General features: G+C 41.0%; 1 protein-coding gene across 1 annotated transcript in view; it reads right to left on the bottom strand.

Moving 5' to 3' along the window:
- The window catches only part of CNTNAP2 (contactin associated protein-like 2), a 2,040,635-nt gene continuing 2,016,148 nt past the window's right edge, over positions 2,818–27,304 (bottom strand). The window contains 2 exon segments of the mRNA XM_021102606.1: positions 2,818–7,455; positions 11,739–11,819. Of these exon segments, the coding sequence (XP_020958265.1) occupies positions 7,256–7,455; positions 11,739–11,819 (281 nt within the window). The 3' untranslated portion in view covers positions 2,818–7,255.

Below are 27,304 nucleotides of genomic sequence, written 5' to 3' on the forward strand. Positions count from 1 at the left end.
CCCCACCCATCGAAAGCCACCACCCAGCCATGCTGTGACCTCACCCTGGGACAGTCAATTCCCTGCCTAGAGCTCATGTTTTCCTGCATATCATTTAGTTAGTTTCTTATCACCTTTCTCCTCCCACTAGAACCTGACCTTCATGAGAGCAGGGATGTGTCTCTCTTGTTCTCCAGTCAATCCCTGGAGTCCAGAATGATGCCAAGAGCCCAAGAGGTGCATAAATGTCTACTAAATGAACTTATCTCCTAATCTTGGTTTCCCTTTAAAATCCAACTGGTTGGGGTCATTACTGAAATGATGTCAGTCATTTTTGGAAGCTAATCATATGTTGTTTTTTTTTTTTGTTTTTTGTTTTGCTTGCAATAATTCTAGCTGCCCTATATTTTTTCCTTTACTACTACTCGGCCATAAAAAAGAACAAAATAATGCCATTTGCAGCAACATGGATGCAATTAGAGATTCTCATGCTAAGTGAAGTAAGTCAGAAAGAGAAAGATATATATGATAGAACAGCACGTTTATGTGGAATATAAAATATGGCACAAATGAACCTATCACAAAACAGACTCACAGAGAGAATAGACTTGTGGTTGCCAAGTGGGAGGAAGGAGGGAGGGGGAGGGATTGGGAGTTTGGGGTTGGTAGATGCAAACTATTACATTTGGAATGGATAAGCAATGAGTTCCTATTGTATAGCACAGGGGACTCTATCCAGTCTCTTGGGATAGACCATGATGGAATATAAGAAAGAGAATGCATATATATATATGAATGATTGGGTTGCTTTGCTATACAGCAGAAATTGACACAACATTCTAAATCAACTACACTTAAAAAACAAAACTCACAAGAAAGTATTTTTTCCTTTGTTTTAAATGTACCTACTTGCTGTCTTCAAAGTTGCTCCTGGTTCTGCTCTACTAGATCTTAGGGAGAAAGTTAATATTTACACTATGTTTTTCATGATTAAGTTTGCAATCGTGCTCCATATAGCTGTTGCCTTCCTAGGCTTAAGGATTTCATTTTATTTGTGAACATATAATAAATTCATGATTTTATCATCTTGGCCTTTTTCCTCTCTGCCACGTCTTAATTTACATTTTATAATTTGAATTTCTACATTTAGAAGAAATGACTTTCTCATGCTTTAGTTCCAGGGACTTACAAAAAATGTTGGCTTCCCTCCTTTGAAAAAGTCTCAGTGTATGTGTTTACTTACCTGTCCCACGAGACTTTACTTACCCTGTACCCAGAGGAGGAATTAAGATGAATGGAAAGATAATGGAAATATAAAAAAAAAACCAACCTTACGTTCTCTTCCTGGCAAACTGCTTCGCGCTGCGGTCCTTTGCGGGCACGTTGGTGTGTTTGCAGGAGGGGAAGGGTTGCTAGTAGAAAGGAATCTTTAGGTGCAGGGATTATTTAACCCAGGTTTCTCTGAATTCAAGGTCTTCAGGGTGACCAAGGCCAGGCACACATATGCTAATGACTCACAGAATACTTGCTCTAAAGTTAGCTTTTAGGGGTTCTCGCTGTGACACAACAGAATCAGCGACGCCTCTGGAGCACCAGAACGCAAGTTTGTTCCCTGCCTCCCATAGTGCGTTAAAGAATCTAGCACTGATCCCTGGCCCATGAATTCTATATGCCATGGGGCCAGCCAAATAAATAAAGAAATAAATAAATAGATAAAGTTAGCTTTCAGACACAGTTTCCTTGGGGAGTACGCAAACTCTCAAAAAATAGTATCACAATTGTTTCCTGTTTTCTGCACTCTAGTACGTCCATGAGGCCATGCCATCCTTGACAAAGTAAAATTGAATGTTTTCTTCAATGTACCTTTCTCCCTGTAATTGCCCTTTGCCCAACCTTTGTCTGCTTCTTGACTCCCCCACTCATTGAACAGATATTGCCTTCTGCAAAACAGTCACTGTCTTCCTGGAACTTCGTGATCTTAGTGTCCACATGCTGGCCAGTGGGCCTGGGAAAGGGAGGAAGCATCTGGTGCTCAGATGCTCTTGTTGCAGGGGCAAATCCTGAACTGATTGGCTCATCCTTTTAAAACTCATTCATGATGACCTTGTATAAGCACTGATTTTCTTTTCTAACATTCTCTCTGCACCTGTTGGATCACACTCGCAAAGCAGAATCACAACAGAGAACCTCAGGGCATAATGCCTTCCAACTAGACTGTGGTGTTCCTGCTATTGATTGGCCTTGGGAATGGCTGAAGCACAGGGAGGCTGGGCTTTTAACTGGAATTTGCCTTATTGGGTGTACATTTAAATGATTCTCTGAAAATTGATTCGAAGGAAATGGTTTCCTGATGGTAAGAGAAGCCTAGGAAATGGAAGTAGAAACTGTGGACCACAGCTCTTAATGTACCCTGAGTGCATTTAGAAAGAACCGCACCTCCAGACACATTGTAAACCCCTGTTACCAAGGTCACTGGCTTGGACCCATTTGTCCATTATATGGTGTTACTCTCTTGTCCCAAATCAGGCTCATAATGCATACTGGACATCCCATAATTCTAACCACATTTTACCCAGCTGTATGTAAATTAATTCAAACCATGATGCCAATATTCATGAAGCTACTTTAAGAAAGATGGGGGAGGGGCAGAGGGTGCAGCAAGAAAAAGTTCACTGTGGATGCATTCATGGAAGACCTGCCTTTGAGGAGTTAGCATCTCTCCATTGCTTTTGGAAAGATTATATCCCAGAGATGTGTGCTTCAGTGCCTGGACCTTTCTCTGCTGAAGGTGGAAATGAGCTTCCAAGAGACTCGAGTGGAACAAAACACAAGAATCGCTTTTCAGATAATTAAAACTATTTTGGATTTTTTATTTATCCATCTGGTTTCTAATATAGTTTTAGTTAAATGAAAGACATTCACAAAGAATAGTAGGCATACATACATAATTTCCTTCTTTCATTCTAGTTTACATGCTGTTGCTTTTAGAGAGTGAAATTTCGTGTTAGTTCACGGGATGGAATCCTGGTTGACTTTACAGAAAGAATATTAGCCCAGCTTTTCACAACTCTAACCTCCACCGTTCACCCCATGCTCACTGAAAAAATTTTAAAAAACCTGACAAAGCAAAACTTAGGATCAGTAACACTGAGAACCTTTTCTCAGCCCACAAGATAGGAGCCGTGCTTCCACTATCTCAGAATTCCGCAGTTCCTGTAAATAAACTGAGACTCGGAAGTGGTGCAGACCATCCAAGCAGACCTGCTCCTAAAGCACATTTTGCCTAGAAAATAAACTTGTAAATGCCTGCTGGGTATTCATACCCAGGTGTCCATGTATCTTTGCCACCTTCTGCCAGTCTCTGCTCCACAGAAAGTAACCAACTTTTCAACACGGTTTCCCTGTTTTATTGACATTGAGGTTCATATACCACTTGTATCCAAAAAAATACCTCTATGAAATAAATTTAAAGTTTCCATCATCATCCTGTGGGGTGTGTGGAGTGTAGATACAGCCACTGGGCTAGAAAAACAGTCACATTTGCTCTTCATGTTGTCTTATTTATAATCACACTGGGGCATATATAAACTATAAGTCACACCCAAGTGGGACCTTAGGGCTTTGTACACATGGAGTTCTGACTTTTCTGCCTTTGGCTGTGTTGCGTCTCCCAATGTTGGCAGATTACCTCCTTGTCAGTCTCTCTGACTCATAATCTAGTAGTTGTACTTGTAATCTAGTAAGCTTATAGTTGCCTTGTAAGTCTACATTCCTGGACATGGCCAGGTGGCTCCTTTTGATATGACTTTCAACCACAAGTTGGAAAGTAAGTCTTCCAATATATCCATTGACTTTGGCCTTTTTATTTGGGTTTCAAAGTTATCTGCAGCTAAGAATCCATGGCACCTCACAAATGACTTAAGCAGTAGATAAAACAGCTCTATCTTACATATGAGGCAAAGAGGAACAGAGGTTCAGCTACCTGGCCAAGACCATAGAGCATGTCAGGGAGAGAGAGAGGATCAGGGCTCTATCAGCTGACTCTCGGGATCCTCTCTCACCGAATCATCATTTTAAAAATGGTGCCCATTGGTTTTTTGCCCAGGTTAGTTAGACATGCTATTTGTTTCTCATCTATTTCAGGATGAGGTGGTTCTATTGGGACTAGCAATTTAGAACTATTTTAGACTGGCTCACTGGAATTCAATTTAATAATTATTGGTTTTCTTTTTGAAAACTGCTTGACAGGACAGTGAAAAGGAAAAAAAAATATCAAGAGGTTCAAATCTCTCAGAAGTGTGAGATGTCAAGGGATTATTACAATGCGTATGTAAGAGAAAGGAGAGGGAGAAAAAGGATACACTGAAGAATAGAAAAGAACAGGTCCTGCTATAGAAGGACATAAACGTTTCTTCTGGATGCTACACTGACACTACATTTTTATTACCAGTAGATGTTTGCTTTTCCTTTGGAATTTGCTATGGGTTGTCTTTGTGCACAGCTCTCAACAGCATCTGTGGCTGGTCCATAGATGTTCAACAACATTAAGATCTACTTGGGCTCATGCCAGCCCTTTTTCCTGGGCCACCGAAATCCTGCTCCTGTTAGTAAAGGATGCTTATTTGTCAAATGCAGGGCAATAGGAAATTTTCCAACAAAGGCTTTCAGCCTCTTGTCCCAAGCTCTTCAATAAAAACTTATACCACACAAGTCTCTCTTTTTCCCGACCCACCCTCTCTTTTTTCTTGAGTAGCTGGTTGGAGGCCACAAGGAGGAAATGCTGTCTTATATACTAAGATGGGCCAGAGAAGAACTTAACAAGAATATAACTTCATACCTTCTGAGCTGGCTTCATTGAGCTCAAGTGAATATGCTTGAGAGCTTAGAATAGCATTGATTCTGAATTCAAAGTCCCCCATCCTAGCAACTCAAAACAGAGATGCATGCTTTATCCACAGAGGGCATTTTTTGCATAAACAACCTGAAATCAACCATCAGTTTTTCCTGAAACTTTAAAACCATCTCTTATTTAAAGAAATGTTTTTGTTTTTGTTCTGACTCTTTTATTTAAAGAGACTACTACTAGCCTATTTGTGTTTAATTTCTTAATAATTTTGAAAAGAAAAGGAAAGTATCAATGTATAGAGGACAAAGCTAGCATGGGAAATGCAACAAATGACAAATTTCCACCTGGTATTATTTGTTAAATGCAAAAGCAATAGCTATAAAAAAGGTTTCAAGAAATCAGAAATATTTTTAAACATAATGTTTAAAATGTGCTTATTTGATCTGACAATATATAAAAGAATTCTATGGTAGTCATCTTGGTCAAATAAGGTTATTAAATAATAACCTTTGTTTTCGAAAGGTATTTTGTAAATGTCTCATTGTTGTACTAAATGCTTTTCAAGTGCATTTTATGGAAAATGATCAAGACCTTTTTAAATAAAGGATGTTAATGATAGTGCCTTAAGTAAGCAATTGTAAAAGGGCACTAGGTTCCCTTTTGTTCTGTGACCTTGACTTGGATGTGAATTAACTGGTCCACTGTCTCCTTTGGAATGTGTCAGGCACTGGTGCTGTGTGTAGCTCTGGATAAGATTTTCCATCACTCAAGAAACAGATCCTTCAATAAGTCAGGCATCCTGAGAATCTCGAATATATAACCCAAGTGAACTAGGATTTCCATTTTCTTGAGGATGCCATCAGAAAAACAGCATCAGTACCCTTCTAACCTCATCTCACCTCCTTCCAGGAGGAGAAACAAAGTGATTTTTAATCCTCGAAATGTTGGAGTCTTAAAATTCTTTTAACATACTTATTAAGCATAAGAGCCTGAACAATAATGATCGTAAATGGTAGTCATTCTAGAAATAACTTTTGTGTAATCTTTTTAAAATAAATAAGTGAAATTATTTTTTGGATGCTCCAACAGGAGTTTTGCCCTGTTTGTGGACACAGATAGTCTATTATTTTAAACAGTTATTTGCTGAAGTAGGTCAAGGTTTCTGATTAAACTGAGGTATGGTTGATTAGACATGTCCATTCTCTGAGAAGCAGCAGTCACCAGGTTGCAATGCACCTGAATGTTAACTTTATCTGCCAAAGAAGATCCCTGAATCACAGCAGTGTGACTATTTAGGATGGAACAATACATGGCATAGATGAGTTAAAATATGGCAGGATTTTCACAGGACTGCAGAGTAAAAGCAATAATACTCAATCACAACTTGGCTTTATTTTGGTACGTCCATTCAGAGGACACTGTCTGCTAGGATTTTGTCACAGGGGCTTGATGACTGGAGATTTAAAGAAAAATAAGAAGAGCCACCTAATTTATGCATTCGAGATGGTGCCCATACTCTTGCTACCAACCATAGAAGAAACAGAGCAAACAAATATTAACATCTTCCCTACCAAGGTGCGTACACACACATACAGTCTAGCCCAATACGTTGTAGGAAAAGCAGAGAGAAAATCGTTTGTAACAGCTGGTCATAGGTATCGTAGCTAAGAGTTACAAACATTGGAAAGGTCTAAGACTACATACAGGGAACCATATTATCTCGCAGGATCTGATGAAAAATAAAGCCAACAATCCCAATAGGAGACTGCTTCCCCTGGTTCTTAAAGCTTCTCCCAGTTTGTCGATCATGTTATTACATGAGAGGGGTCATACCCTCTCTTCCTACAGCTGCTTTTTTTTGGGTGGGACTCTCAAAGAACTAGCATAGACTGGCAAATCATAGGTTCTCTCTGTCCCTTTCTTTCCTCTTCCCACTCACAGAACACCAAAAGAAATATTATATGAACACGAACTAGTTACTACAATAGCCCATTAGCAGCTGACTCTATGTCAAAGGAAGAAAAGGCTGGAGGCCATGGGTAGGTGCATCAGCTTTTCTCAAGAAAAACTATCCACATTCTAAGGGCTCTGAAAAATGTAGAAAACTTGCCCTGTTACCTGGGTTTTCAGAACACCTCTAAACACACACAAAATAGACAGGTATTACCTACAAATTTCAACCATTGCTTAAACTCTAAAAGCATTTTTTGTATTATTTTGTTTTGATACGGAAGGGGAAACTCAGCTATAAAGAAATATCAAAAAGTATTTTTGTGGCAATCAGTCTCAGGAATTTTCTGTTGCTTGCCTCCCCCACCTTGTGCTGATATTTTAAGGATGTGCTCAGGAGTATGAAGTAGGGTGCTTCTGTCCCCTGCCCTCCTCCCTAGGAATTCCCCCCTCCCTGTCCCATAGCCAAAGAGCCACCCCTCAAATGAGCCATTCCTTTTTGCTCTCATCAATGGTCTCTGTGAAGTTGGGGTCGTTGTTCATGATGGCAGCATCGGCACTCTCTGCTGACTCTGCTCCCTTTGCCTCGTTGGTGTGGTAGGTGCCTTTGTGACGGAACATGTACCGAATGAGGAAGACCAAGGTGCAGAGGATGGTGAAAATCACCACGGCAATGACCCCTGGGGGAGACAGGAGGAGTACTCGAGGTTAAACATATCCCATATATCCTTCCAACACTTTCCAGCCCCTGCTTGACCATGGTTCCCTCAAGTACTACCCTCTCCCATGCAAAACACGACTCTTCAAAATGACAACGATGCTGCCAACCATATCAGAAAACAAAGGATACTGCAGCCTCCTTTGGGCTGCTTCCTGGAAAGTGTACCCTGAGGAAACTCAGGATGAGAAAGCGTAGGGTTCTGGCCCCAAAGAGCTGAGGTGCATATCAAAGGAATGATGTTACTGCGCCCAGACTCTTGCATCTTCCCACACACAGAAAAACACTAAATTCCTTAACTTTAGATATCTGGTCTTCTTTAATTAATGGTAATCTTTTGATGTTCCAACTACCTGGTCTTTGCTGCAAAAACTCCTACATATCCTGGCTCCCCCCTTGTCTCTTAGGAGCAGTCTCTAAGAGCTACCTTAAGTCCAAGCTTAAGTCCTCAGTTTTGACCACCAAATAAAACATAATTCCCAACTTTTAGGCTGTACACGGTTTTTCAGTCGATGACAACAACAACAAAAACTAACAGAACTGAGAGGAGAATTAGAGCAATTCACAATTATATTTGGAGATTCCAACACTCTTTTAGTAACTGATAGAACAACTAAACAGAAAATTGGTAAGAACTTAGAAGACCTCAAAAACACTATTAACAAATTCTACCTAAGGAAGTAATACCAATCCTACACATTTGCCTTAAAATTGAGACGGATACTACTCAATTCATTTTATGAGGCCAGCATTATCCTGACACTGATACTAAAACCCAACAATTCTTTCAGTATTAAGAAAAATATGCAGAGATATTCTTCTTTAATAAAATTTTAGCAAATAGAACCTAGCAATATAAAAGAAGACTCTATTATGACAGAGGGGTTAATTATAGGAATGTAAGATTGATTTAACATTAAAAATAATGTAATTTATCATATTAAGCGAATAAAGGAGAAACCCATATGATCACTTAAATAGAAGCACAAAAAACATGTGATAAACCTCAACACCCATTCATCATAAAGCCTCTTAGGAAACTGTCTAATAGAAAGACAATTTCAACTTGATAAATGGCATCTTTGAGAAATCTACAGTTTATATTGTGCTTAATAGTGAAAGATTAAATACATTCCCTCTAAAATCTAGAAAAATGTGAGAGTGTCAGTTCTTAACATCTTTATTCATGATTATGCTGAAAGTCCTAGATAGTGCAATAAAACAAGAAAAAGAAAATAAAAAGTGTAGATTGGGAATAAGTAAGAACTCTATTCTCAGAAGATGGGATTGTCTATATAGGAAACTCTAAGGACTATACAAAAAAGTTGCTAGAACTAAAAGTAAATTTAGCAAGGCAAAATGTGTATCTTTATATCTTAGTAAGAAACACTGGAAATGAAAGTAATAAAATAATACCATTTATAACAGAATTGAACATAGTTGTTAAGACTGTACACTGAAAATCATAAAACCTTACTGAGAGAAACTAAAGAAGATCTAAATAAATGGATGGCTAAACCATATTTCAGTGTCAATATTGTTAATATGTTCATTTACAAATCTAATGAAATCCCAATGAAAATCATAACAAAATTTTTTTGGGGGGCAGAAATAAGCTGATTCTGAATTTTATGTGGCAATACAAAGGACCCAGAATAGTCAAAAATAATTTTGAAAAAAAGAGAAATAATTGTAGAACTTACACCGCTTATTTCTTTTTTTCTTTTTTCTTTTTTTTGTCTTTTGTCCTTTTAGGGCTGCACCTGCGGCATATGGAGGTTCCCAGGCTAGGGGTCTAATTGGAGCTGTAGTTGCCGGCCTATGCCACAGCCACAGCAATGTGGGATCTGAGCTGCATCCATGACCTACACCACAGCTCACAGCAACACTGGATCCTTAACCCACTGAGTGAGGTCAAGGATTGAACCTGCAACCCCATGGTTCCTAGTTGGATTCATATCCGCGGTGCCATGATGGGAACTCCTACACTGCTTATTTCAAGACATACTATAAAGATATAACAATAAAGTAAGAAGGATACTGGCCAAGAAAGATATATAGATCAGCAACAGAAAAGAGTCCAGGAAAAAGACATACACATATAATGGTAATTTATTTTTGGCAAAAGCGCCAACTGAGGTTAAATTAGGAAAAAACATAGTCTTTTCAACAGGTGGTCACGGAATCACAAGATAGTCACTTGGAAAATAATGACTTTGAGTTTTATCTCATACTATATACAGGCATTAACTTGAAGTGATTTTAGACTGAATAATTAAAACCAAACCTATAAAACTTCTAGGAGAAAACAGGAGAAAATCTTTACGATCTTGGGGTAGGCAGAGTTTTTAGATAGGATTTAAAAATAATCACAAAAATGTTAGGAAAATTATACTTAAATTTAAAATCTACTTTTCAAAAAATAATCACTAAGAAAATGAAAAGGAAGTCACGAATTGGCAGAAAGTATTCACTATACGTATGTGTAACGAAGGACTTATATTCAGAATGCAAGAAGAACCCTTAAAAGCCAATAACAAGAGGTCAACAATCCAATTAAGAGACAGGAATGATTTAGACAGACACTTCACAGAAGATTTGCAAATAGCAGTAAGCATGTGAAAAGATGCTCAACATTGCCAGCCATCAGATAACTGCACATTAAAACCACACTGAGTCACCACTACTCATCTACTAGATGGCCAGAATTATAAGGAATGACAATACCAAGTGTTTGGTGAGACGGTCCAGCAACTTGATTCTCGGATACTGATTATGGGAATGTAAAACGGTGCAACCATTTGGGAAAGCTGCATGACAACACCTTATGAAGTTAAGTATCTAATGTCTATAATCCAGCCATTGCACTCCTAGGAATTACCAAGGAGAAATAAAAACTTTTGTTCACACAAGACTTGGACAAGAATATTCATAGCAGTTTTATGCAAAAGAGCCCAAATCCGGAAACAAACCAAACATCTGTCAACAGGTAGTTAGATAAAACAAATTATAATACATTCATACCATGGACTACAACTTGGCAATAAAAAAAACAGACTATTGGTAATACAACAAAATGGATACATCGCCAAAACATTATGTTGAGTGAAAGAAGGCACACGGGTTACTTACTATGTGATTCCACTTGTATGAAACCCTACAAGAGGCAAAAGTAATCTATGGGACAAAAGCAAGTGGGGCCAGGGGAGGATGAAATACAAAGGAGCACAGAGTGGATGGAAATGTTCTATATCTTATCATGGTTGTTGTTGTGGGCGTATGTGTCTATCAGAAGTCACTGGTCTGTTACACTTAAATAGGATCAACTTCAATAAAGTCGATCTTAAAAAAGCAAAAACAATGAGCATAAGGATTATACCAGAACTTTGGACAATGTGATTCAAGCACTATTCTGAATGTATTCTAATTAGAGTCGTGTGGTGTGTGTGTGTGTGTGTGTGTGTGTATACACACACATAGAATACATTCTGAATGTATTCTAATTCTAGTTACATATATTTACACACACACACACACACACGTATCTACTTTTTTCCTGAGGAAAATAAACCTACTGACCAAGATGAGTTGATTGGCTGAGTTTAAAATCCTTGATACGTTTATAATATTAGCCATACTCAGAGAGGCAGGAACTGTCTTTAGGAAATAACAAAGACAGAGCAAGAAAAGAAGGCAATAGGCAGCAGGGCTATCAATACTGATCCAAACACAAGAAACTATACTAGGAGACTATCCCATTATTCTGCAGGTATCAATGGTGAGAAGAAAAAAAAAAAACTGGAATATTTTAGATACTCTGACTTATTAATTTTCTGATAACTTCTATTAAGATTGCCCAAACCAGAGTGGAATAGCCCTTCTTGTTTTTGTAGGTAGCTATCCTGGACCATCTAGGATGCAAGAGGATGAGAGTGAAAAAGACTGGAAGGCATAAGAAACATCCTGCTGTTGCCATGACTGCCTACTTGTGGATGCTGATGCTGGCCAGCTCACTACTGCTGCTTTTTTTTTTTTCCCCCTCAAGTCAACATTAAAAAGTAGTCAGGTTACATTTACCACAATGTTGCCACATCTGTACTTCTCAGCCCTCAATCATATTTAAAGAGCAAAATGAACAAAGTAAAATTTAGATAACTCTTTCCCACTTAGATTATGGTTTTATTGGAAATGACCACTTTCCACAGGTGAGAGGCCACCTGAAAGTCTGTCCTGTCTGTCACCTACCTCCAATGATGGCCGAGTTCCTGTTGACTCCATTTCTTATAGCCTGGCCTTGTCCTGGATTATATGGAAAATCAGCACTGGCTGTAAAGGAAGAAATGAAAAGTCACGTATATCATTTATTCCAAATAACTTGATACCTATTTTTTCATACAGCTGTTCAACACTGCCTGTTTTCCCAAATGAGACCTCCATTTCATTTAAATCCTCACAAGTGTCACAGCTATTTTCCCCAGGAGTGTCACAGCAGCCTCAATGTCCACTGCTTTCCTTTGTGCAAGGCCCAGGTGAGCACTAGACTGATCTGGAAGGAATAACAAAAAATCACAGAACGACCTGAGTCTGATGACAAGTTGATGTATTAGAACACTTTTTCTAAAGTTTGGCTGAAATCTGCCCCTCACCTACTTTTATCCCTTTCACAATTGATGGCATTGGATATATTTGCCAATGAGCTTTTTATAGCTTACAGCACTAATAAGCATTAAAAAACTTTTAAATTGAAGTATAGTTGATGAACATTATATGTTACAGGTGTACAGTACAGTGATTCACAATTTTTATAGGTTATACTCCCATTTTATTTTACTTTTTTGTCTTTTTAGGGCTGCACCCATGGCATATGGAGGTTCCCAGGCTAGGGGTTGAATTGGAACTGTGGCTGTCGGCCTACATGACAGTTACACCAGATCTGAGCTGTGTCTGCAACCTACACCTCAGCTCATGGCAATGCTGGATCCTTAACCCACTGAACAAGGCCAGGGATCCAACTCGCATCCTTATGGATACTAGTCGAATTCATTACTGCTGAGCCACCATGGGAACTCTGCTATACTCCATTTTAGGTATTATAAAATATTGGCTAAATTCCCTGCATTGTACAATATATCCTTGTAGCTTATTTTATACATAATAGTGTGAATCCTCTAATCCCCTATCCCTATACTGCCCTTCTGCCTTCCCTCTCCTCATGGGTAACCACTAATTTGTTGTCTATATCTGTGAGTCTATTTCTTTTTTTTTTTTGTCTTTTGTCTTTTTGTTGTTGTTATTGTTGCTATCTCTTGGTTCTTGGGCCGCTCCCGCGGCATATGGAGGTTCCCAGGCTAGGGGTCGAATCGGAGCTGTAGCCACCGGCCTACGCCAGAGCCACAGCAACGCGGGATCCGAGCCGCGTCTGCAACCTACACCACAGCTCACGGCAACGCTGGACCGTTAACCCACTGAGCAAGGGCAGGGACCGAACCCGCAACCTCATGGTTCCTAGTTGGATTCGTTAACCACTGCGCCACGACGGGAACTCCTGTGAGTCTATTTCTTTTTTGCTACATTCACTAGTTCATTACAATTTTTGGATTCCATATACAAGTGGTATCATACAGTATTTGTCTTTTTCTGACTTATTTCACTTAGACTTAATGCCCTTAAGTCTATCCATGTTGTTGTAAATGGCAAAATTTCACCCTTTTTAATGGTTGAGTAGTATTTCATTGTGTGTATGTATATGTATCTCTAAACATAAAGACCACATGTTTATCTATTCATCTGTTGGTGGATACGAGGGTTGCTTCCATGTCTTGGCAGTTGTAAATAATGATGCTATGAACCTTGGGGTAGCTGTATCTTTTTAGATTAGAGTTTTCATTTAAAAAAATAATTGTTTCTTTAAATGAATATTTTACATGGCTCTAGTAAAACACTGGAGACGTCAGGAAATTATAAGGGGATAATATTTCATAAAAGTGTGGAGAAGAATATGAACTGCCTAAGAAATTTTCTATTTCTGTCCCTATTTTAACAAATCTTTGCAGAATTCCTACTCTTTGTCAGGCACCATTTTAAGTGTTGGGGACATATAGTAAGCAATAAAAAGATGAAAACTGCTATTAACAAGAACTTTCCATGTCTCATTGAAGAGTTTGGTTTATACAGTTAAAATGCTAATGTAAAGCATGGATGGGGTTTTCATTATAACCCTATCTATTTATAGTAAATTCCCTGAAACTGCATTACAGCTTCCATGTTGTAACTCACACAATCGCAGGACACGATAAGATTATGTGTCTTTAATAACATAAAGACATTAATGCATAAATTATATTAATGCATATAATTCCCTGAGGTCAACCACCCTTCAAAGACTGAGAGCTGCTTTTCAAGAAGAGCTTACACCTTCACTGTTCATCTTGAGCAGTTTCTGGGTCTTTTTCTTTTTATAGCCATACCTGCAGCATATGGACATTCCTAGGCTAGGGACTGAATTGGCCGGAGCAGCAACCTATGCCACAGCATGCGGCAACACTGAATCCTTAACCCACTTGCATTCTCATGGACACTGGATTGGATTCCTAACCTGCTGAACCACAACAGACACTCCAATTTCTGGGCCTTTTGACATTATAATCATTCTTCTCTGGACACAATTTAGTCCAAGTCCCTCTAAAAAGTCAAAATCTTGGTAGCTTGCAAGTGGCCTGGCTGGGATCAACACCCAGGTAGGGTTAATGTCAAAGTCAAGAATCTTCTCTATTCCGCCTTTCAAGAGCTAGGAAGACAGGGACAGGTGAGCTGCTGAGGAAATCCCAGCTTTCAGACAGTTTAGCTGAGGTGGGGCCTCTGGGAGGAAAAGCCTAGCAGTAGGGGGAGACTTGTTTTGCTTGCAAACATTGAGCTTGAGGTGCTCATAGGACTCCTGGATGGAGGTTGTCTACCAGACATTTGGATAGTTAGTGAGTGGGTCATATTTCTTGTCTCCTTTTGGTAAACATGGAAATCTCTTGACCCTTAAATAATATAAACCTTCAAAATATATTTAGTAACAAAAAATTACAGTGGAAGTTTTGCCATTATTCTATTGTGTGATGCTCATGATTCTACAAAACCATGTGCTCTTCTGCTTCAGGTAATGTGAATGGTGGAACACAGCACAGTTCCTGCTCCAAAGAGCTTTGCGTTCTTGTCCACAAAACTGCAGAAAACATAGATGCTCTGAGATGGTGACATCCTCTCCCTGGTTCTCTTGACATTATTGATATAAACAATACATATGGATGCGACCTGAGATAACCTAAGCAGAATGAGAAGAGCTAGAAAAGAACAAAAACCCCTCAGGATTGCCTTTTTGGGAGTTTCCGTTGTGGCTCAGTGGAAACGAATCTGACTAGTATCATGAGGACACAGGTTCGATCCCTGTCCTCTCTCAGTGGGTTAAGGATCCAGCATTGCCATGACTGCATTGTAGGTCACAGATGGGGCTTGCATCTGGCTTTGCTGTGGCTGTGGTGTAGGCCAGTGGCTACAGCTTCGATTTGACCCCTGGCCTGGGAACCTCCATATGCCATGGGTGTGGCCCTAAAAAGACAAAATAAATAAATAAATGAAATAAAATAAAACAATAAAATCTGAACCCTTTGGTATGGAGAGGAAGGCCTCCCTTGAGCTGAATTTCTCTCCTGCCTGTTCCCTCATGGAGCCACTTTTCCAACGCAACATTCTAGGCACATGGATTCCTGATGCTTCAGGTGGATGTGCTTTTGCTCATCCACATGACCTTCTATGTCAGGATATCTGGTTTGCCTTGCTTCTCTTTGTTCATTAAATCTTATCTCTTTTTGAAACCATTCTCTCCCACCTCAGATGAAGCGTTTCCCCTCTTTCCAATGGCTATCATCTTAATTCTTCTCTCTCCTTATGTGGTATTCATCCTCTTAAAAAGGCAGGGGCCAATTTAATTATTTTTTCAGTCCCAATGACAAAAATACAGACAAGTAGCAGAGCCAATTGGATGCTCACTGACTGGTATAATTAAAATCAGTCCATGAAGAGATGTGTAAATGTTTGTGTAACCTCTTCTAATAATGAAGTTTTCCACGCAGGCATAATGTTGAAAGTGAGTTGCCAAACTCAATTCCATCCTTAAAGCAAGGCCACATTCTTACTCTTCCCCACAAATAAAAGGAACATATTGAATATAGAACAGCTGCTAATGATTCCTGTATCCACTAGTTTGGTTATTATCAGAAAATAATCAGTGGAAAATCCCTAGGTTCAAGTGAAGTCCTCCTAAAATTCAAGGGCAGGGTTCTGTGTTTGCATGAAAATCCCTATTTTCTTTCTTTTTTTTTTTTTTGTCTTTTTGTCTAATTAGGGCCACACCTGCGGCATATGGAGGTTTTCAGGCTAGGGGCCAAATTGGAGCTGTAGCGGCTGGCCTACACCACAGCCACAGCACCATGGGATCTGAGCTGCGTCTGTGACCTACACCACAGCTCACAGTAATGCCAGTTCCTTAACCCACTGAGCATGGCCAGGGATGGAACCGAGTCCTCATGCATACTAGTAGGATTCGTTAAGCAGTGAGCCACGAGGGAAACTCCAACATCCCTATTTTCATGGCTTTGTTTGTAACTTGAGCCTGGCTGTCCTAATGAATGTGAATGCTTCTTCCCTAGAGGCAAATCCATTTTGTTCTGGCATGCAGAGTCATCTGCTATTTTTATATATAGATTTCAAATGATTTCATTGTAACCGTCCTTCCCCCCTGGGTAACAACATCCTCCTGGAAATGCACATAGAGAAACAGGGAGACCAAGAGACACCGATGAGGCTAAACCACAAACCTCACCCATGACACATGCTCCATTCTGCTGCTGACCTTTCTGCTCCTGCCTTCCAGTTTGCTGGGAGAGCAGAACCAGTTTAGTGGGGCTGGAGTATCAAGGAATCTATATTTTGGGAAATGTCATGAGTAGATCCAACACAGACTTTAGATACATGGGAGTTTTTGCAACAAAAACTTGGTAGTTGGATCAAAAGATCTTAGGACCAGACTTGTATTGAACAGGCAAAGATGACATTCAGTACACTTTTTTTCTGGATCCGCAAATGACACTGTGGACAAAGAATGTCACCTGCCAAAGGAAGTTGCGGCCATCAAGCCATCAGCCACCCCACCCCCAGAGTGCATCCTGAGGGGATTCAAGATGGAAAAAGCAGGATACTGGCCCCAGACAACTAAGGTGCATGGCAAAGGAAGTATTTGTTTATTTTTTCTTTTTTTCCTTTTTAAGGCTGCACCGGTGGCATATGGAAGTTCCCAGGCTAGGGGTAGAATTGGAGCTGCAGCTGCTGGCCTTTCCCAGAGCCACAGCAACATAGGATCCAAGCTGCATCTGTGACCTACATCACAGCTCATGGCAACACTGGATCCTTAACCCACTGAGTGAGACCAGGGATTGAACCCACATCCTCATGGACTAGTCGGATTTGTTACCACTGAGCCACAACAGGAAGTCCCCCCAAAGGAAGGATTTCTTCGCATACATAGAAATTGCTAAATTCATTAACTGGAGATGTTTGGTTTTCTTGAATTAACAATAATCTTTTAATGATCCAACTACCAAGTTTTTGTTGCAAAAACTCCCATGTATCCCGGCTCCTCCCAACCTCTTCAGAATAGTCCCTCAGACCTATCTGAGAGGCTGTCTCCAGGGCTTAAGTCCTCAGTATGTTTGACAAATCAAACATAAATATCATTTTTTTTAACTTTATGGCCTCATCTGTAGCATATGGAAGTTCCCAGGCCAGGGATTGAATCCCGGCTGCAGCCAAGACTGGGGATTGAACCTGCACCTCTAACAGCAACCCAAAATGCTCCGTCAGATTCTAAACCCACTGTGCCACAGCAGGAATTCCAATTCTCAACTTTTTGGTTGTGCATTTTTTTTTCTTTTTAGTTGACACACTACATGATAACACCAAAGCGTGGCACTATCCCAGCTCTGATTTAGTGTCTCATGGAGGTGTAAGTGTTTCTGCTTATTTCTCTTGCATACATCTGTGTTTGTCTGATCATCTCTACTATATTGACAGACCATGTTTCCTTTGCAGCCCCAGGGATCAGACTACCCCCAGTATGGGATAGGGAGACATATCACTGCAGGAACTGATGACAGTGGATTCTTCTATGAACATGCTTCTTAACTGGCCTGGCGATGCTGCAGAGCCCATGAAGAAGGCACATGCATCCCAGGTCCCCAAACACGCTGGGACATGATCACATTCACACTTCCACACACAGAGAGTCTTGCCTTTCACTGTCTCCATCTTCCAGTGGGAAGCATGTTGAGAGTACAATACTGGTGCACCTGCCTTTTCCCTTCCTCCAACTTCAGGTTGAAAAAAAGGAAGAACACCCACCGTGTAAGAACAGGCCCAGGGGACGCTGTTTCACATAATCACACAGATACAGTAAAATGGTGAGAAATTAGGACTAGGTGACTAAAAATGTACCTTCTCACCACAAAGAATAGAAACCATGAATGTTTTATCCTATGTCTAAAGGCTTTTGCCTGCCCTTTGGCTCTGTTCTAGGAAGGATTCATTAGGAAAGGCAAAGAGAGTCTAATCCCCACCTCTTTTGTCCGTTGCTGGCAGGGCAAGGGTGTGGCTCTCTTTGGGAAGCCAGTTCTGAACCCACCTCTTACCTACCACCGGGTGAGGGACATTGCACAACAAAGGTCTCCAATCATCACGTAGGTTGTTTACAGGTGACAGACGAAGAGTAAAGCTCTGAAGTTTAGGACTACATGAAATCACTCATCTCTTTGACTACACTTCCCTCACATATAAAACTCTCTGGGGCCCAGAAAAGCACATGCTTCCTTGTGGTGGAATCCACTTAGAAATGTTTGCCTTCTACCGTGGAGCACAAAAAGTAAATTCGCATGAAATTCAAATTTCGAGAGCAAGTTGTTTAGGAAATAACAGTAATAGTGCTTCCTACACATCAGGCACTGTTTTAAGTCCTTTTCATCGATTAGCTCATCTCATCTTCTTGTGACCCTTGTGGGATTAGCCTATTCATCCTATTTTGGAGGCTAAACACTTGTCCGAGGTCCCATGACCAGGATATAGTGGAGCCAGTGTCTGAATCCAGGAAATTGGGTTCTAGAAACCACTTACAAAGCACTCAGTTGAATTGTTTTGGATGAGGAGGCACAGGTCTACACTGGCTCTATCAAACGTGCATCATGGCATGGTCTTAAGGGACCAGCTCATTTAGCCCAGTTGTTTTCTCTGTGGTTGGTGGGCTGTCTGGGGAGGCTAAAGACATCCAAAGGCTTCCGACTGCACTTGTCTGGCTTCACAAGTAAGCACGGAAGATGCTGTATCTGACAAAGATAATTGCGCATAATGACAGCATCAGCTCAGCAGTGTGATAAACAGAACTCTGAACCCACACTGTAGAAGAACTGAAACCCAGTAAGTATTCCAGATACGAATCCCACCTGGGCCCAAACAGCACAGAGAGAATGGGTATCACCATTACAGTCACGTTTGTGAAACTATAAATAGGGCTAGTGGTGCTTTAAAACATTACTGTAAGATTACAGTTTTTTATTGCATTTACAGAATGTGAAAAATTGAGAGAGTAAGTTTCAAGGCAAGTGCTTAAGTACAATAAACTTATTTAAAAGACAGTCATTAAGAACAGAATATTAAAAAGAGACTTGAATTCTTTAGCCTCAATATCTTGCTTGTCCCATCAAGCAGATTGGGAGAAAAAAGGAATAGGAAAGCATTAAAAAAAATCCTGATAGTAGATGAGGTAGTAGTGATTCTTATTTACTAAATTGCAAAATACATAAAATTGTAGACTTTAGGCTTAGAAACCAATTGCAAATAAAACACACATTTAAGTGCATGCAAAAATAAATTGAGATTATCTAACAGACCTTCCTGCCCCCCAAAGTGAAAGGCACTAAAAGCTTCAGGTTGTCATATTCCAGGGGCAAAAACATTAGATACTAGCTGACATTTAGAGAAAATATTGCCATGGAAACCACTTGAGCTTCAGCATCTAATGCGATAATTTGAGATACTTCAACAAAACTGCTGCTATTAATTATAATTTAATTTAAATTGCCACACTTTTTTTGCAGTGGAGTCTGGGCTCAGTGATGAAAATATGCCTTTGTTCTTCCTAGTTTCTTTGTTTCTTTTCACTTTATTCTCTCTCTTCAAATCTGAGCTCTCTGGCAGAAAATTATTTTTTTCAAATAATTTTTTTAGCCATTCAACTACCATATAATATTTTAGAAGCAGATATGAAAACAAATTGATTTCAGCTAAGATGCTGAAGCTATCAGCGGACACTGCTTTATTTTAAGAGAGGCTATTGCTGATCATATTTTCAGGAGGGAGGGGTTTCTCAAGGCCAGAGGGTTTTTAGCCAGGCAAATAGTAAGTGGCAGGACCTCAGTGAGGCTCAGTCTTGTGTTTCTACAGAAATATGGCCAGCCCGAATTTCAGAGTCCAAATGGGAAAGAGGTGACGAATTTTTGGCTTTGATTTGGTAAGGTAAACAAGCCTCATGTTTCCAGCTTCTTAAAAAAGCAGGCTAGTGGAAGCTGCCTGCACAAGTGTCTGAGACCCAGTGACCAAAAGAGGTTATTGAGGTGAAAGGAAATAAGATCTTTCTTATTTCAGAATAAGAGGACCAATTACCTTTCAGAATAAAGGACCACGTCATCCTCTATGATAGGTCTTGATTATTTAAATAACTTCAACTTTATATGAAAGTATTTAAAGAGCAATAGATTTTATGAGATTCCCTCTGTCCTTTTTTTTTTTTAAAGCCAACTTCTAAATTGCCTCAGTTGCCTTTTGGGAAAGAGATTTACTGATACTCCCAAATAAGGCTGATACTGAGTCTTCTGATTAACTGTAAGTAGGTATTTGGATTAGACAGAGCTCATTATTATTTAAAAACATTTTTTTGGGGGGGGCTGTGCCCAAGGCATGCATAACTTCTCAGGCCAAGGATCAAACCAGGCCACAGCAGTGACAATACTGGATCCTTAGCCACCAGGCCACCAGGGAACTCCGGAAATAGCTCATTATTGATAGCAGCTCATTGTCTGCATAAACACAGAAATGAGACATATGGGGTCCTTTTCATGTCAAAGATATTTTAGTATTTTTCAGGTGGGCAAATTACTGCTTTTTTTTTCGGCCCCCTCATGGCATATAGAGTTCTGGGCCAGGGATCAGACCCCAGATGGAGTTGCGACCTAAGCTGTAGCTGCCACAATGCTGGATCCTTTAACTCACTTTGCTGGGCTAGGGATTGGACCTGTGTCCTGGTGCTGCAGGGATGCCACCGATCCCTTTGCAATGCAGTGAGAACTCTCCTGCTTCTTTCATATTTAGTTCTGGTTATTTCTAAATTAATTGGCAAAGCTCTGGCTGGCTAACCTTACAGGCGATGTGCATAGCAGATTGTTACAGGGTTGATCTTCGACCTCTCCCAGAATGCAGGACAGCACTTCAGTCAAAGTCATGAGGCTGATACCAGGCTGGTTCCAGTGACACCAGGTACCAGGGTCACCAGAACCAGCTCTCTGGACTCACTTGGGACCTTCCATGTATCTTGCTGTAGTTTTCAAGCTAACCCCAGAAAGTCTGGATCGGGGAGCCCAGGCTGGCACATCTTTCTCCACTGGGACCACTGATGTGCTGCATCCTGGCATGGGCCATCAGGCCTTTCCCACTGCTGCAGGAGTTTATATATCACATTGATATTAATAGGAATGTAAGAATGAGAGGCCCAGATCTGAGGGCATGTGATAAATCTGGGAAGTCCCACTTAAGCTCCTTTCTGAGGAAAACACGCTTCCAAATCAGATTCAGGTCTTCCCCTCCAGGTGCTGGCACTCACACAGGGCCCACCTGGAAGGTCAGGGACAGAGCATCTCTGCCTAGAGTAACTGGGAGGGGGTGTTCTTTGACCTTGAGCGGGCTGCATAGGCTTTGTCCTCCTCCTGAGTGGGCTGCATAGGCTTCCTTCCTCCCATAGGCGCTCTCATTCTGATGTGCCTTTGGGAGAAAACAAACTGATTTCTGCCTGCTTTGGTTCAGAGTTTCCAGATTTAAAGCTCACCCAAACTACCTGGGATCTGGTTAAAATGCAGATTCTGATGGCCTTGGGCTGGGAGTCTGTGTTTCCAACTGGCAGCCAGGGAGCATGAGTACATATCTCACTGAGCATCTCGGTAGTTCACATCTCCTGCTGTCCTTGAACAAGTGTGTGTTTTCATTTAATGCGGTGCCCAAGAAGGAACCGACATAATTCCTTCTGAGACCTTGTCCCTTTTTTTTTTTTTTCCTGTGGCTGATTCATTGTGTGCTTTTAAATGATCTGCTTGACAGAACACCCCAGGCTCCATTTCCTATTCGCTCTATTTCTTTTCAGGCTTGTGAAAGCTACTAATAGGAACACTGTTTGCGTCTCGGAGGACAATTCTTCAGTATTTTGAAGGTAGAGGGGAGAGTCTATTACTAATCAACAGAAAGGGCAGTCTAAGAAAAAAACAGCCAAGCAGTTTCACAAATGGTTATCTTAGACATGTCCTTGGAGACCTTTCGTGGCTTTTTTAAAGGGTGATTTTGTAAAGCAGGTGTATCAGGGAGGAAAAATGTTATGATGTCGGCATGTAGGCTCCTGATGTTATAGCTGCCTTTTCAGGCACGTATGAGAGAATATAGATGAATTTTAAAAAATACTGGGTTGATTTGTTTTTTGAAAGATCTCTTGTCTCCCCCTGCCGGTTCTTTCGTGGGTGGTTGTGTGGTGCTGATGGAGTCTGCTGCGTGGAAAGCCTGAGGACACACTGGAACATGGCATGTCTCATGTCCCACCAAAGCCATTGTCTCTCACCCTGAAAGGAAGGGCCACAGGTCGCAGGTGACAGACCTGCTTTACAGGGGTCTCAGTTAACACAACCTGTGGTTTCTTTATCAGCACAGCAGTCTTAGCAAGAATTGGTTATCTGCTGAAACATGGAAATAGTTTCTAAGGAAAGGGTAGTTGAGAAAATAGCAATAGTAAGGAGAAAGCACCCAACCACAGTGAATATGCCAAAGTATCTTTTTTAAAACAAGTGGCTGCACCTGCAGAGTATGGAAGTTTTCCTGAGCTAGGGGTTAAGCCACAACCACTATAGAAGCAGCACTGAGTAGTTCTGCTGCAAGCCACATGGGAAGCCCCAAAATATCTTTTAAAGATATTCCCTGAGGCATTTCACCTTTTCTCTTGGACTGTGGTCAAAACTGTTACTGTTGACAAGACCAAAGACTTCAGGAGACCCTGGAGCGACTGCCTTCTGACTTCTGCTGAGAAACACATCCACTGAGCACTGTGTAGGTCCTAGGAAAGGCTTTGGAGTTCCAGAGTTTGTGCCTTGGGAACTCAGTGAAAATAACCTGTTTTGGGGGCCCATACCCAAGCAGAAGTTTCTGGGTCAGAGAGGGAACCCTTGGCAGAGCGACAACCCAAGCTGCTGTAATGATGATATCAGATCCTTATCTTGCTGTGCCACAAGGGAATTCTGAAAGTAATTTCATCATCTAAAATCTAGTCAAAAGTTGAGTTTCATCATTTGTGAGAATATTTAGGCACATTTACTCATTTGAGGAATCAGGCAAAGATGAAGGGTTTTCTTTTACTCCTCCTTTGTGGAAATTTCTAGTAAATTCAAAGGCCATAATTTGGCTGTGGATGACTCTTGGAAATGGCTAGGTATTACTGATGTGCTTTTGTTATCATTGCATGTCTTTCGAGGTAGTAGAAGGAATAAGAAAATGCATTAACACATCCCATCTCGTTTTCTGTTATTACGTCTATATCTCAGCTTGGAGAGAATGTTGTCTTTGGTCTAAGATACTGAATACATTCCGGATCTCTGGGGACCGGCTCTGTCAATGTCCACGGGGCTTTAGCTTTGCAGGATGTCTGTGCTGTAACTGCTATTTCGCTTCATTGTAAAATTGACCCTTTCTTTTCCTAATTGTTGAGAAACTATGTAGAGACAAAGACGAGTTCTGAGAATCCAGTACTGTACAACCCAGATCACAGCCAGCTAACTGGATTTTGCCTCCATGGGGGTCTATTAGAAGGGGGAACGAGCAAAACTAAAGGGCTTTAAACATTGTCTGCACATATTTTAAACCTTTTATCAATGCCACACTGGGCTCTGGCTTTTAAAATACTTTTTCCAGCTGCATTAGCGGAAGTAAAAGTTTAAAATTTCAATGCCAAGACAATGTCTTTTCTTCCAAGAGTGACCTTGGAAAACAGAATATACAACCCCCACGCTAGGTATTTACATTGTCTTTCGAACTGTTTTCTCCTTGAATTAACCTCAGATCTCAAAAGGCAACTGTTTTTGCTCATCAGCAGGTGGAATAGTCATCAAAGAGAATCTTGTGAAACAAATGATCTTTGCTTATGAAAGCTTCCTGATGTTTCCCCACAAAGCAATTCCTCCTTGGTGCTGGCTCACATCATTGTCATTATCAAGATAATGTGATAATCTTCCAGCACAAGCCATGTGGCTCTGTCATAGCCCTTCTTCTCATTCATGTCAGAGTGTGAAATAATATTTAATTGGTTCTAGCAGCCTTGGGGATGATTTATTCCACATCAAAAAGGGATGGTGGAAGGAAAAGGAAGGTGTGTTTTGCAGCAAGAATTTCACCTGCAGGTATGTAAATTACTTATTATTTCAGACTTCCACATTATATTTAAGGACTGTCAGAAGAAAGGAAAATGGTTCAGAGTAAAGGACTGGAATTCTTCTGTGCTTAAATTCAAATGTTTCATTGAGGGAAAGGAAAAGTGGAAAAAGCACTGAAGGAAAAGTGGAAAAAAGCACTGAAGTAAGTTTGAAGGTGAGGATATCTGAATTTTAGAACTGCTCATGCAATTATCTGTAAACTTTTGAGCAAGGGGCTATCAACACTGCTGGTTCACAGTCCTGACAGCATATTAGGAATCTTTCATGAGGAGTTCCTGCTGTGGCACCAGTGGGCTAAGAATCCCTCTGCAGCAAGTTTCTGTGGAAGCATGACTTTGATCCCTGGCCTAGGTGCAGCAAGTCCAAGGATCTGGCATTGCTGCAGCTATGGTGTAGGTCACAGCTGAGGTCCAGATTAGATCCCTGGCTGGGAACTTCCATATGCCATGGGTGTGGCCATAAAAAGAAAAGAATCTGTGGGGATGAGGAGCAGGTGTCAGGGGGGCCAAAAGCTCCCCAATTGCTGCTCACGTGTAGCCTCTGCTGCAGCTGCTCCTTAGATGTTTACTAAGGGAATGAATGTATTTTCTCTGAATTGCATTTTTTCAGCTTTTTTTCTTTTTATGGTCACTCTTTCAGCATATGGAAGTTCCCAGGCTAGAGGTCCAATCAGAGCTGCAGCTGCCAGCCTACACCAGAGCCACAGCAACACTGGATCTGTGCTGCATCTGTGACCTAGGCCACACCTTGCAGCAATGCTGGATCCTTAACCCACTGAGCCAGGCCAGGGATAGAACCCAAATCCTCACAGAGAAAATGTTGGGTTATGCTGAGCCACAACGGGAATTCTGACTTTTTCCATCTTTCAAATGTACTAATAATGTCTACTCAGGCCACACAGAACTACTGTCAGGATAAAACAAAATTATGCACTGATAGCATTTTGGCAAAGTCATTTACAAATTTATCATTTCTATCTTTATCCTTTCCCATTTTCTCAGTTAAAATTCCCAGGTAAATTCCTGAAAACCACTTTCAGGCTTTCTTAGGGGGAAAATTTCACAGCAATTTATTTCATTCTCTAGGTTTAAGTTAACTACACGCCCCATTCATATGGATTTTTATGTACATTTACATCTTAACATGAAATTGTACGTTTATTTGTTTTCTGTTTTTGTTTTTTAACTTCCCAGATTGTTCCCAGGCAGAAACTCAACAGCAGACTCAAGAATCCCCTAGTCTTTATAGAGATTTTGAATAGTCTGGGCAGAGCATAGAGAATCAACCAAACATCTCAAATGACTAAAAGAACTGGCGCTGGGTCAAAAACTTCATCTAGGATGATATTTCTGCAAGTTTAGAAATCGTAGGTGGACACAAAACCCTGAACTGCCAGGAAGCGGAATCAGCATGTCCAGGTGGTGACTGGCAGGGGGTCCACAGGGCGTGTTCATACCCAGGGCTTCTGATAAGAGTCTTTTTGGAGGACAAGTTGGAAAAGGAAGTGGGGCCAGATTAGTCTGGAAGGCTGTGCTCTCCTGAGTGGCCCCGAGGGGTACACAAGGATGCTCAAAACGGCACAGCAGTAGGAGGACTTAGTGTGGGGCCTCGGACTGATAGGGGCATCGGTGGGCAACACTGAGCTCTAGTTGACTTCATTTCCATGGGCTCCTCATAACATTTCAGCAGCATAAGAGTGAGACCAAAATGAACACTGTGACTTGCTGGAGTCAGTGGTTTTGCCATCAATAGAGAAGTCACCATAGCAACGTGCTCGCCTGTGTCACCTGCCCCTCCCCCACCCCACGTGATGGAGGTGACAGCTGAGAGGACTGGCAGGCAGGGACCAGGAGAGATGCATCTCTAAGGTTGATGCCAGGTAGGGTGGGGGTTGGAGGGTGGACAGCTTAGAGAAGGGATGGGGCAGAATCCCAATCTTCTTAGGCCTTAAAATCCACTGTATGGGGTGAAAAGAAAGACAGAGAAGTGGAATTAACAGATTAAAGAGAAGGACCTGGGAAGTTGTCCCAAAGCTGGGCTTTTTTGCCCCTTTGCATTTTTCCACAGTGGTGTCCAACAGTTCTGGTTAAGAAAGAATAGAAGCCTTAGGAGAAGACAGCCCCTCGCCACGGTCGAGCAGTGTGAAGAGGGGGTCTGTTGCGCAAAGGGGAACAACCCCCACTAACCTTCATTTCAGTCACTTAATGTGATGCTTTGTCCCATCATTTCCTCACCAGGCACCCCTGCTTTAGGAACACAGGCCTGCCAAACCTGTTCTTGCAGTAATTTTGGAAGCTTTGGCACTAAGGCGGGCTGTAAAGACGTTCCGTTCCCTTAGGTGAGAGTCTAGTTAAAAATATTCACGCCAATGAAGTTCCTGCTGTGGCGAAACAGGATTGGTGGTGTCTCTGGAGTTTTGGGACACAGGTTCAATCTCCAGCCTAGCACAGTGGGTTAAAGGATCTGGCAACAGAAGCTCAGATCTTATCCTTGGCCTGGGAATTTCTGCATGCCACAGGTGCAGTCAAAAATGGAAAGAAAAAAAAAATTCATGCCAAGATATTGCATCTGGAATGTGTGGTCTGGGAGGTGGGGTAAGAAGCAGTGAGAGGCTTAGGCTTAGAGCTTAGATTTGTTAACTTTGGTTCACGCTCCTCTGTAAGAGGATCTTATATATATATATATATATACATACACATGCCAATAATGGCAATGAGAGGATTAAACATTCAAATGACACTGTTAAAGAGTAGCAAATATAAATTTAAAGAAGACAGGGAGTTCCCACTGTGGCACAGTGGGTAAGGATCTGGGATTGCTGCGGCTGTGGTGTAGGTCACAGCTGCATCTTGGCTTTGATCTCTGGCCTGGGAACTTCCATATGCCATGGGTGCGGCCATTAAAAAAAAAAAAAAAAAAAGCAAGTGGTAAAAAAAAAAAAGACAGAAAAATGATAGAACAAATAAATTCAGAGCTGGTCCTTTGGGAAAA

This window comes from Sus scrofa, chromosome 9 (genome assembly GCF_000003025.6).
Source record: "Sus scrofa isolate TJ Tabasco breed Duroc chromosome 9, Sscrofa11.1, whole genome shotgun sequence".
Lineage (NCBI taxonomy): Eukaryota > Metazoa > Chordata > Mammalia > Artiodactyla > Suidae > Sus > Sus scrofa.